This window comes from Bidens hawaiensis, unplaced genomic scaffold (assembly GCF_021521415.1).
Source record: "Bidens hawaiensis isolate Kalapana, Puna unplaced genomic scaffold, B.hawaiensis_p1.1 tig00041376_1, whole genome shotgun sequence".
In the NCBI taxonomy this organism is placed as follows: domain Eukaryota; kingdom Viridiplantae; phylum Streptophyta; class Magnoliopsida; order Asterales; family Asteraceae; genus Bidens; species Bidens hawaiensis.
This window is the reverse complement of record NW_027497332.1, coordinates 17,652-30,229: the sequence shown is the minus strand read 5'-3', so window position 1 is coordinate 30,229 and position 12,578 is coordinate 17,652. Positions and strand designations below refer to the sequence as shown.

Sequence of the window (12,578 nt, the reverse complement as noted above, 5' to 3'; positions counted from 1 at the left end):
ACCTTGAAGTAATTTTGCCAATGTATTTATTAAACTATTAAAAATTATGTTGCGTTTATTTTAAATTTGTTTATTTAACAATTTTAATATATTAATATAGGCATAATACAACTATACGGTATACGTTATCTTCAGGGCCGACCCTTGAGGGTGGCAAGGTAGTCGACGGCCACAGGCCCGACACCACGCTAGGCCCGAATTTTTTTTAATATGTATTTTTATTAAATACAATATGTATATTTAATGTTTAAACCCAATTACATAACCACTAGATTGGTCTAGTGGCAAAAGGGTCTTCGCCGTCAAGTAGTGCGGTAGCGGAAATGTAATTCTATTATTGTCAAAACGTTTAGAGACTCGATGGACGAAAAAGAGAAACTATTTTAAGAAAGTACAAGAGTCTTCGCGAAAGGACATCAAGAGGTGTTTTGGGGTTCTTCGCCAACGTTGGAATTACGTGAAAAATCTATGTCGTGCATGGACATTGGAAAAAATAAGAGATGCTATGTATACGTGTATCATATTTGATAACATGATTATAGAAGACGACAGGAGAGCAATATGTCAAAATTATATACTGGGGAATATCCAACAACAACCTCAAGCAACTATGGAGGAGAGGGTGCAAAATGCTTATCAAATGTCTTCAAGTGAGATACATAATGCGCTTACAGCGGATTTGGTCCAACATGCTTGGTTGGTTCGACCAATTCGAGGTGAAGGTGCAATCGTATCAAGCGAGGATGACAAAAGAGACGAGGAAAGTGAAAACGAGCTTGACAGAGTCGGCGAAGATGGCGAAGATGGTGAAGACGAAGGCTATGAAGACAAGTAATTTCTAGTTGTTTTTTTTAATTTTAATGTAAAATTTATTTATTTTTTAACGAAATATTTGCATTATTTTAAATAAAAAGGAAAAAAAATAATGAGGTAATGATTGAAAGAGGCTTCATCCACTACAACTTTTTAGCCATAAAGTCACTATTATGACGTGGCGCATAACGCCCTAATAGAGACTATATGCACTACACATGGTCTTATACTTATCATGTTGGGCAATTAATATGAGACGCCATAGGTGGGGAGCGTCGCCCCACTAACGACGCTAACAAAGCAATTGATGGGTCCACCCCACTAACAACCAAGTAAATTAATTGTGTAAACCAATCAAAAAAATCCACCACACCCCACGTTACCAATTCCATTATATATATATATATATATATATATATAGGTTTAAGTTCAAGAGAGAAATGATATTAGTGCGAGTAATTGATATTAGCCACTAGTTTTATTTTAGGTTTTAAATATTTAAAAATAAATAAAAAATATGTAAATGCAACAATAAATGCAATCTCTCTCCAATTAATACAACGGATATAACCATAATAAATTTCTCTCGAATTAATATATCTAACTAATTTAACTATAATAATTAAAAAGATAAAAACACTGCTTTAGTTTTATTTTTTATTTACACATTTTTCATTTTATTCAACATAAATACAATTTATTCATATAATACTATTTCTTTATATTAAAAAATAATAATTTCCACTCAATTTATTAGCATATATCAACGTGCTTTTTAACACTAAATATCAAAACATAATATATATGTTTTTTAATTGGTATGCATATAAAATTATTGTCATAAATAACAAAAAAAAATATCATACAAATGTGTTCATTAAATGTAAACAATAAATATACAACCTACACAATAACCTACACTTGTTTTGAGCAATAAAAACGTACAACATACAACTTACATATGTAATTCGACATCAAGAAATTATATAAACTACACAAAGATACATATATCCTACACATGCGTAGGTTATATGTTTTTCGTATGTAGGTTATATGTTTTCTTATTCTTAGAACAAGTGTAAGTTATATGTTTTTGTGTATGTTGTATATATTTTATTGACATTTAATGCAAACATGTGTAAGATAGTTTTTTGTATTATTCATCACAATGTAACTACGTGTTGATGGATATTGATATGTTGAGTTTGAAGAAATTGGTTTTGAAAAAATAGAAATTAATGTATGAATAAATTGTATTTGTGTAAGATAAAATTTTCGTGTGTAGGTTATATGTTTTTCGTGTGTAAGTTATATGTTTTCGTGTGCGTTTGTAATTTTATTGATGATGAATTTTGTGTGTAGGTTATAAGTTTTTCGTGTGTAGGTTATATGCTTTCTTATTCTTAGAACAAGTGTAGATTATACACTTTTGTGTAGGTTGTATGTTTTTGTTGATATCTAATGCAAACATGTAACATCCTAAAATTTATAATGTTGAATAAAGAAAGTTACGTTTAGTGATTTCGCGTTATTAATTAATTAATATCGAGTAAAGAACGGATCATGGACTTAGATTAATTGAGATGGGTTAAATGAGAATGGGCCTTAGGTCCATGAGCTTTAAGGGATATAAACATCCCCTAAACCAAGCTAAAACCCTAAACCCTCATTTCATTTCCATCATAATCTCTACACACTTCAAACACACACACACGCCATAAACGAGCAAGACCCGAGAGAGAGTAAACGTTAGTTGGTATTAGATCTTATTACACGAGATCTAGAGTGCATAAACAAGCTAACCAAGATCGAACGAGCGCTAAAGGTATGTTCTTGACCTTTAAAGTTTACGTAGTATTGAACGTTTTACTTAAAGGTCCAAGCTTTATAGTATATACGGGATATATATACGACCGAAAACGGTTAGGGAACGTAGTGGGTGATGTCGAACCATAACAAGGGTATTAAAACTGCCAAAATGCTTGATAAAAAACTAAACCCGTAGCTGAACTGGGCAACTTCGCCTGCAAAACCATAACTTCGCCTGCAAAACCATAACTTCGCCTGCAAAGCTTAACTTCGCCTGCAAGCTTAACTTCGCTTGCAAGCAAGTTCGCCTAACTAATTAACTTCGCCTGAGTTAAGTTCGCTTAAGGTTTAACTTCGCCTAAAGCTAAGTTCGCTTAAGGTTTAACTTCGCCTAAAGCTAAGTTCGCTTAAGGTTTAACTTCGCCTAAAGCTAAGTTCGCCTAAGGTTTAACTTCGCCTAAAGCTAAGTTCGCCTAAGGTTTAACTTCGCCTAAAGTCAAGTTCGATTAGAAAATAAATTAAAAACCTAATGAAAAATGTGTTAAGACAGTTAATGGAAATAAAATTTTTCCAAGCTGACCTGGCAGCTCAACCCCAGCCAGGGGCTCTGCCCCTTGGACCCTGCTAGGGGCTGCCGCCCCTAGACCCCGCTGCCAGGGGCGCTGCCCCCGGACCCCCGTTCGTTGTGGGTCATATAAAGATAGAAATACAACATGAGTAGTAGTAGTTAATTGATACGTGTAAATATTATACAGTTAGCCGTGCACAGCTCAAGAAGGGAATAACTATTAACGGAGAGCGTAACAGGATTCAGGTGAGTTTCTAGCCCCATTTATGTGTTATGTTTTCGGGGCTGTGTGCATACTCAATATGTTTGTTAATACGCTTATCCTAAGAGATAAGTGTATGCCTTATGTGGATAATGTGAAATGTATGAATGATTGCTTGATGGTACGTGAACGATCTTCGGATATTGCACGTACTGTCAGGTTGTAACGCTATGTATAAGTTAAGTATGATATGTATGCTTATGTGTATGAACGTGATAAAGTTAATAAAAGAAGGAAATGATGGTTGTATGGTTGTATGGTTACGAAAAGGGTACCGACCCCTAATAATACTCGAGGTATGATGTATGGTTGTATGGTAACGAATAAGGAATCGAACCCTACTAATATTCGAGAACTAGGGAACCGAACCCTACTAATATTCGAGGAAAGAGGGTACCGAGCCCTAATAATACTCGAGGAAAGAGGGTACCGAGCCCTAATAATACTCGAGGAAGGAGGGTACCGAGCCCTAATAATACTCGAGGGATGTAGGGCGTAATGCTCTTTATAACGTAAGATATGAAAGCAAGTTAATACAAAAAAAGAAAGTAAGAAAGTATGAAATTATGAATGAAGGAATATAAGTTTATGTGTATTGTATAATGTATGATTAACTAGAACTCACTCAGCGTAGCTGACTTTTAGTATGCACGCAGGTGAGTAGGATGAGGCAGCTCGCTTGAGGGACACGTGGCACTGAATAAGAGGCTGGCATCGGAAGACTCAAGACGTTTAAGTTTAATGTTTCATTTATTTTGAAAGACAAAATGATGTTTTAAGACAAGACGTGTTTTGTTATGAAATGTTTTATGAAAGCTTTTATATTCCGCGAATGTTTTAATTAACTCTGATATTTAGAACTGCGTTTATGAGTAAATCCAACACGAAAGTAGGGCTACCGGTAACGGGGCCTTACAAAACACATGTAAAATAGTTTTTTTTTGTATTATTCATTATAATGTAAGTATGTGTTGATGGATATTAATATATTGAGTTGGAAGAAATTAGTTTTGGATATAAAGAAATTTTAATGTATGAATAAATTATACTTGTGTAGGATAAAAATTCAAGACACAAAAAATAAAATAAGTTATAAAAATAAATGAGTTATTAATAGTTTCCAATTATAATAATTTAATTAATTATATTAATTAAGTAGATAAGTATTATGGTTTATTAGTTATATTAATTAAAGAAAGAGAATGATTAATAATTTATTTATTTAGTTTTAAGCCTTTAAAACTTAAAACAAAACTAGTAGCCCATATTTTTTTTTCGCATTTCTTACGATAATATCATTTCTCTTTTGAACCATCCCCTATATATATATATATATATATATATATATATGATAAGTATCATTACAGAACTGTACAAATATTTAAGAACTTGAAGGAACCCTTGAAAACTAACGTTTTTTATAAAAAAATTTATATTTTAATGTTCTTTGAGATTAGATTTATCATTTTTTATATCTATATCTACAATTACAATTTTGAAAATTAGTTTTTATACATATCTATGTTTTGTTTGACACATATGTAAATTTGTTAGTACATAAATTTTACATATATGTAAACTTGTGATTAATATATGTAATCAAAAAATTTTATATAAAATTTGATAAAACTACTCTTAAATAATGTTAATATATAAAAAAAATAAAAAACTATTTAGTTGTTAAGGGTTCCTCGGAGTTCTTAACTTTTTTAGAGTTCTTAAATGATACCAACTATATATATATATATACACACACACACACACACAAGGTTAGGTACCCGTGTACAGCACGAGTTAACAAATTTAAATTTATAAGTCTAAAAACATTTGAAATATCATAAAAAAATTTGGGTATTAAATATAAAAAGTAGAACATACATTGTAGTTAAAAGAAAAATTGATAACACATTAATCATAAAACCTGTAAAATATTATATGATCGAACACAACATTGATGATACAGTTATTCATCTAGTGAGTAAAAAAATACAAAAAAATGGTAATTTACAGTAACTGCATACCAAATTAAGTTACAATCAAATTCGAGGAAGTTAAACATAAATCACAAATGTTGAAATATTAATAATTTGTAAGTTTACCATCGGTATCCAATATTAACAATATGACTTCGTCTCTACTTTTGACTCTTGATAGTGTCACATACAACAGTCCATGGCTGAAAACCGGATGTTTTAAATACAAACAACTTTGATAGTGATTGTCCAAGGCTTTGGTTCACCTATTAGGTCAGATTTCCAAGTACAGTCTGGCACTTGATATCCTCAAATTAGTTGATGATCAAACCTTTTATTGAACCTGTAACCATAAACACATACTTATATTACAAATAATATATAAGCTTTAAACATGTAGTATATGTGAGTGCCTATATGGCTAAAATTATATGATAAAAATTTTACAAAAACATATTCTTTAAAATTACGAAAACGAACATCAAATAGGTATCATATGAACACAAAATTGTACAAAAATCCTTCAGGTAATCAAAATAATCACAAATTTATAAGTTATATACATGTATATGAAAAAGAACATTTATTTAATAATTACGAAAACAAACATCAAATAGATATGCAAGTGCGTTATGGTTGATTAACTATATCAGGAAAAAAATATATATTGTAGTGAATGAGTCTTTGAGGAGCAAAATTAACTAATCCAGTTGTAGCTCGATTTGGATTATATTTTTATTTCTAAAAGTTTCTTTGATAATGCCTGCAATGATCCAGAAATAAAGCAACATAGCCAATCATGTAAATCAATAATAAGTTGCAACCTAACAACAGATCATGTTGCAAATAAAAAGGGTCATCAGTCTAACATTTTTATCATTATATTTTTAACAGTTGGTTAGTATTATACAATAATCACTTGGAAGCTACAACATACCCAACTATGGTGGCCAAGACATGTGAACTTCAACTCTGCAAGGCGATGCATCTAAAGCAAATGTAAGACCGCCCAGATAAGCTTTGATGCCTAAGAAAATAGTGGTATGTTTGGTTGTCATAATATATCTCACAAATATAAGCCAAATAAAGAAGGTAGTTGCAGCTCTATTACTTGCAAAATTAGCCAAAACATGTAACTTTATAATATGGCATTTTAAAAAATAGTCCTAATTTTAAATTGAAAAAAAAAACGATATAATACAATGTACAGTTACTTTTTACATACATATGCAACATATAAACATATATCACTTTTTCATAATGAACTACAACATTAATTCTTCCAATATTGTTCAAGGCATAATATAGATTAAACTCATAATATGAGTAATTATCTCAAGATTTAATCCCATAATAACTACCAAACCAGAAGCCACCAATGGTAAAACCTGTCCAACCTATCCAAATGTTTTTCCAGCAATCGAAGCTGCTACATCGAGTGATGCTAGTGCAGTGGCTAAACCCATATTGCAAACAATATCGTCCCCATAAATTAATTTAAACTATTTATATATAAGTTAAGTGCAAAAATTAAAAAAAAAAGAAAATAAAAAAGAAGACAGGACAAATAATAGTATAATCAATTGATCTAATTACCTCTGCTATACTTTTTCCAGGCCCAAATGCATCTAAAATGATGATAGCATTCCAGGTCAGTATCAAAGTTATTAAACCAAGGTGATTCTACAAAGTTAATATTTTTACCGATATAGCCAAAGGTTGATGGTAGAACACTTAATGATTTATAGGCATGTAGACAAAAAAATCGATATTTGTAACTATAATTTCATATTTGTAAGCACAATAATCAAAATCAACTAAACTTATATACGATGACAAATTTAATTGATAAATGAACCCCAACAGAAGTAGTATACATGAAAAACATTCCCAAGCCTAAACATCAAAAAGTTTGTAAAACAAATAGAAAGAAGGAATTAAGAACGAATTGTGTACCTAACCGCCATAGCAAGATTTAACAAAACTGTTTTATGATCGGAATTAAAGAATACGGTAGCCAGATCTAATAGAATAAGAAGAATATGGTAGCCGGATCTGATTGAATAAGAAGAATACGATGGCCGGATGTGATCGAAAAAGAAGAATACGGTGACCGGATCGTTGAGACATAGATGATAATATGAAGCTATGATAGGAATTGCAGGACTGAGAGAAGAGAAAGAGAGAATGGATTTTGGTAAGGATGATTTAGGGTGTATGAATGACAGCGAATCAACAGTGGTTACGGGTGAGCAGATGTAAATCGAGTCGGGTAAAGACTTATCAGTTTCTAAATGAAGTGTGGTGGGAGGCGGGAATGTGAGAGTAATAACGTTGTAAATGGATGACACGTGGCGTAATGAAAGCTTTATTTATTTAGTATTATAGATATGTTTTTAAATAGTTTATTATATTAATCAGCGGAGGCTCGGAGGGCGTGCTAGCCGCACCATCGGCCGGGGCACATAAGTTTCGGGTGCACAGGCTTTTTTATACATATTACGTATATATGTTTTTTGGTGTTAAAAATAAAGTTATTTGCAATGGTTTATGGGATAATTAAATGCTCAAAATGGTTTCTGCTTATAATAAATCGGTCGATAAAAGTTTTATTCATTTACATTAATTAGCGAATTAAGAATTTTCGTTAAGGCCTATGAGGCTTTTTATTATGGCTCGGCCGATGTATTTAAATTCTCGAAGACGGCCTTGATATTAATAGGATAATGTACAAAAATTCTGTTACATAAAAAATACTCTATCCTTCCAATATATGAATCGAATTATATCACATATCCGATCTCTCTTAAGTAACCACTTGATCAAAAACTTGTCCTTTTCGTCAAATTTTATGTGACATGTTTGAGATAAAACGTAACACAAATCAATTCATTCATGACGCCGAAGAAAATGAATGTTTGGTTATGTGGACTTTGTACACGGCGCGAGAAGAAAATGAGAGTATTGACCATTAATTATATGGTTGATTTGTGGGCTGTATACATGATGCGGGAAGGAAATAAAACGTTGGTTGTGACATTCTAAGCAAATCCTATAGTGTTTGTCTACAAGAGAGATATTGGGTTGTAAGTAATGGCTGACTTCAAAGTACCACTAACGTGTTTTTGGTGCTAACAATGGATAAAAAGTTTGCTTCACTACTAGTAAACTTCGTGAAAATCTCCACTCTTGGAATCAAAACATAATGTGATATTGTGATCAGTATAAGCGGTAAAATGTCACATTAGTAGTAAAATTGATTCATGATGTGAAAAGATCATGAGGTGTTTTGCACAATATGTTTGTATGTTGAAGAGCGTATCCCGACTGACCCGAACAGGGTGGTCCAGTGCATCGATCACCTCGATCTTCAGGCTTGGTTGGTGGAACACCTCTACACCAAAGTGTAGATTTGGTTATTAGCACAACTTACTGCATAACTTTCACTGGTTTTTTTGGGTAGCCTCATTCGTCGTTAATGTTGTATACGGTTCAGAACCATGTCTCCGGCGATTGGTGGCCTTTCGGTTTTAGATACCACAAGGATTGTTAAAAAAGTCTTTTGGACATAAACGGCAAAAATGACCAAGCAAATGGATGAAAGTCTAGGGATAAGCAAATTCAGTATTGGTACCGGTACTGAATAATAATAAGTTTTGAGTTTCGGGATCGGTACGGTATGGTACTGGTATTTCCCGAATTTTACCTTCAATACCGGTACCAGTACTGAACTGATACCGAACCGAATATTTTGATACCGTTACTAAAAATTTACGATTTTCTGGTTGGGATTTTCGGTACGATATCGAGCTCATCTCTAGATGAAACAACTGTTTACTCTTCAAATAATAATAATGGAAATGATTTAGAAGTTGTTGGATTGGATTGTCTGTTTTACCAACCAAACAACTGTAATTCAATTTGGGTACAATAACATTAAAAAAAAAAGGTTTTAAATCATTTTTAAAAAAAGGTCAAATGCTAAAAGAACACGCATCTCATAGAATATACATTGATGCTTCTAGACATTGCTTAATACTGTTTACATGATTAAGCTCTTAAATATAAAATAAGAGTCAACGCGTGGCCTTTTATATAAAGTTTTGAGAACATTTGTCATGTTATTATTAATTTAGAGGTCAAGTAAATAAAAGTAATAGAAAAAAATAAAATATATCTTTGTAAGACAGAAGTTTCATGACTATGTTTATTATATATAACTGAATATTCCTGTAAAACATTCTTTACAAAAGCAGAATAAACTATGAATCAAAAGAACCTACTGCTACTAAATAAAACAATCTGACATGTTGGTAAAAATAATCAAAACTGTTAACATTCTTTATAAACACTCAATGGGTCTTACAAAATTTCTGTTACATCAAAAATATTCTAAATCCTTTCAATAAATGAATCCAAAAATATCACATCTCTGGTCTCTCCTAAGTAACCACTTGATCAACTTTTACATTCCCTTGAACAACATTTAAGGGCTTCCTCTTAAAAAGCCGAGAGTTCGGAAACCGAGTAGGCGCAGCAGCCGCAGGAGCGGAAGAGGGAGACGAGAAGCAGACCACAATCGCTGTAAGATTATCAGTAGCATCCAGCCGTAAAGCTCTGTTGATGAGCTCGTTAGCACACCGTTGCGGGTCGTTATGCAGCCTTAGTTGACACCGAACGATACCCACCGCTTCTTGATTCGACATAACATCCCAAATCCCGTCACATGCGATAATCATAAACTCATCATTATCCTTCAACACCATCTGTCTCACATCCGGTTCAGCAGTTAAAACCTTATCGTTCTTCATGTGCCAGTCTCCAAGGGCTCTGGTCACACCGAGTTGACCGTTTAAGTACCCGTCTTGGTCAAAGTAACCACCTAACCGCTCACACCTTTCCTTCTCTTCACAAGTCGAACCTCGGTGGTCTTGAGTTATCTGTGTTGCAGACCCGTTTCTACATATCACCGCCCGACAATCACCCGCATTGGCGATTATCACATGTTTTCCCACAATCAGAACTGTCAAAGCTGTGGTCCCACAATCACATCTCACGCTGCATTCATCAGCTAAGGCTTGGTCCGCCTGTAGAAACGCCTTGTAATGAGACCGCTCCACTTGTTTCAAGAACAAATCATTATCCAGAACGCTTTGCGGTAGATCAGAATCTTGAAAGAACAACCGCATGGCGTGTTGTTTAACATAACTTGCAGCTTCGGCCCCACCATGGCCATCGAATAGAGCATAGAAAGAACTCGGTAGGCCCCACTTGTAAGCCTCGCCCAGATGCTTTGACAGGTCATCAACCACGATATGTTGGTCTTCGTTTAATCTGCGCAATCCGATGTCCGTGTGGCTTCCTGATCGGATGCTTATTGAACTCGCACAACTTGTAGTAGGCTCCACAATCGTAGTACTCTTAATAACAGCAGAACAGCTAACAGCCTATAAAACAAACGAAAACCGTCAGTAAAACCATCATAAATAACCGAACAACATATACAACATATTTTAAGTTGATCCAACTAGTAATACATACAGCATGGATATACAGAACATATAAAACATACATGGGTTTTGCAAATAAATACCAACAGAACAGTCCTAACCATCATGTGAGTCAAAATAAAGGTCAAGATGAAGAAGCCTTAAATGTACAAGATTAACGAAAACAGGGCGCAAACATGCAAAATTAAGCTTCTAATTCATTGATTAACATAAACTGAATCGTTTTATTTATTTTGTTTCTCTTGTCTATAATGAGATGTTAATTTTGTTCTAAACTTAGAGATTATCAATATTCACCTAATACCGGTACCATACCGACCGAACACAATTTTCATGTTTTCGGTCAGCACCATCCGATTTCAGTATTTTCAATGGTACCGGTACCGAACATAAACCTAAACACAAATCCCAGAACATCTACCAAAACCCAGGTATTTCCAGAATAAGCCATAAGCATATGAATCCCTAATTAACACAGTCCATTCATAAACTCTAATTAACACAATCCATAAACATATAAACCTTAATCAACAAAACCCAGAAGCAATAAACCCTAATCAACAAAACCCAGAAGCAACTAAACCCAAATCCACCCATAAAACCTAACTACCAAAATCGACACACAAACCCTAAATCCCACAATCGACACATCAATCGCAAAAACCAAAGCAAACCCAGATGAATAAACACTAAATTAAACACACCCAGATCAAAATCATCAAAAAAAAAACTTACCAAATTCTCAGCGATCGAAACAGAATTAGAGTCCGATGAAACGGCGGCAAGTTTTAACAAACTGAAATTGAACTGATCACACATCATCTCTGCTGGTACGGCAATCATCTTCTGATCCAGAATCATATTAATCGAAAGTACGTAAGGGTTATTGAACGCGAAAAAAAGAAATTGGGGGTTTTTCGTAAGCAAGCAATAGCAATTTGATGAAATTAGGGTTTGGCGTGTGGTGTGTGGTTATTTATATAGTGGATGCTGCGTGTAAGTCAATTAACTAATTTGTACGCGTTAATAATTGAATAAATTGAATTTGTGGTCAATAATAAACCAAAATATCAACGAAAATATAGAGATTTTTGTTTAAAATATCTATTTTTTAGTTATGGTATAAGTATTTTATGAGTATTATTATCATAGGTATAAAGTATTAAATATTAAATAATGCTCTGGAAACATTAGTTTTATATTTAAAAAGTTGTTTGAAAACTTGAATTAAATTATCTATAATATATATAAACGAAAACCCAAAAATCTTAGGTGTCACGATGTGGTCGCTCCCCCTTTTTTAGAAGTCACCAGATTTGCTTGATTTTTAAATGAAGGCTTCTGATGCATTTGACCCGAATTCATGGGTATGGGTCTTACCAAACCCAGATATTCCTTAAACGGGTTATATCTCATTAAATTAAAAATTATTCTCACCAAATTATTGATGTAAAAATCTTATAAAATAGGATATACTAAAAATTAATATCTTATTTATTTTAAAAAATGTATATATATTATTTAAATTAGAAAACCAATTTTATAGTAAAAAAATGAGTCTTGGGTCTTATCAAACTATGAGTATATTATTAACTTTCATAAATATTATTTATAATTAAAAAAAACCAATTTTATAGTAAAAA

At 32.9% G+C, this 12,578-nt stretch overlaps 1 protein-coding gene across 1 annotated transcript; it reads right to left on the bottom strand.

The window, feature by feature from the left end:
* Positions 1 to 9,745: 9,745 nt before the first annotated feature.
* LOC143592913 (putative protein phosphatase 2C 47) lies at positions 9,746 to 11,880 on the bottom strand. Its single transcript, XM_077072696.1, has 2 exons — positions 11,671 to 11,880; positions 9,746 to 10,872 (listed from the first exon to the last, which is right to left on the bottom strand). The coding sequence occupies exons 1-2, from the start codon at positions 11,794 to 11,796 to the stop codon at positions 9,868 to 9,870; spliced, it is 1,131 nt and encodes a 376-aa protein (XP_076928811.1). The 5' UTR covers positions 11,797 to 11,880; the 3' UTR covers positions 9,746 to 9,867.
* Positions 11,881 to 12,578: the final 698 nt, after the last annotated feature.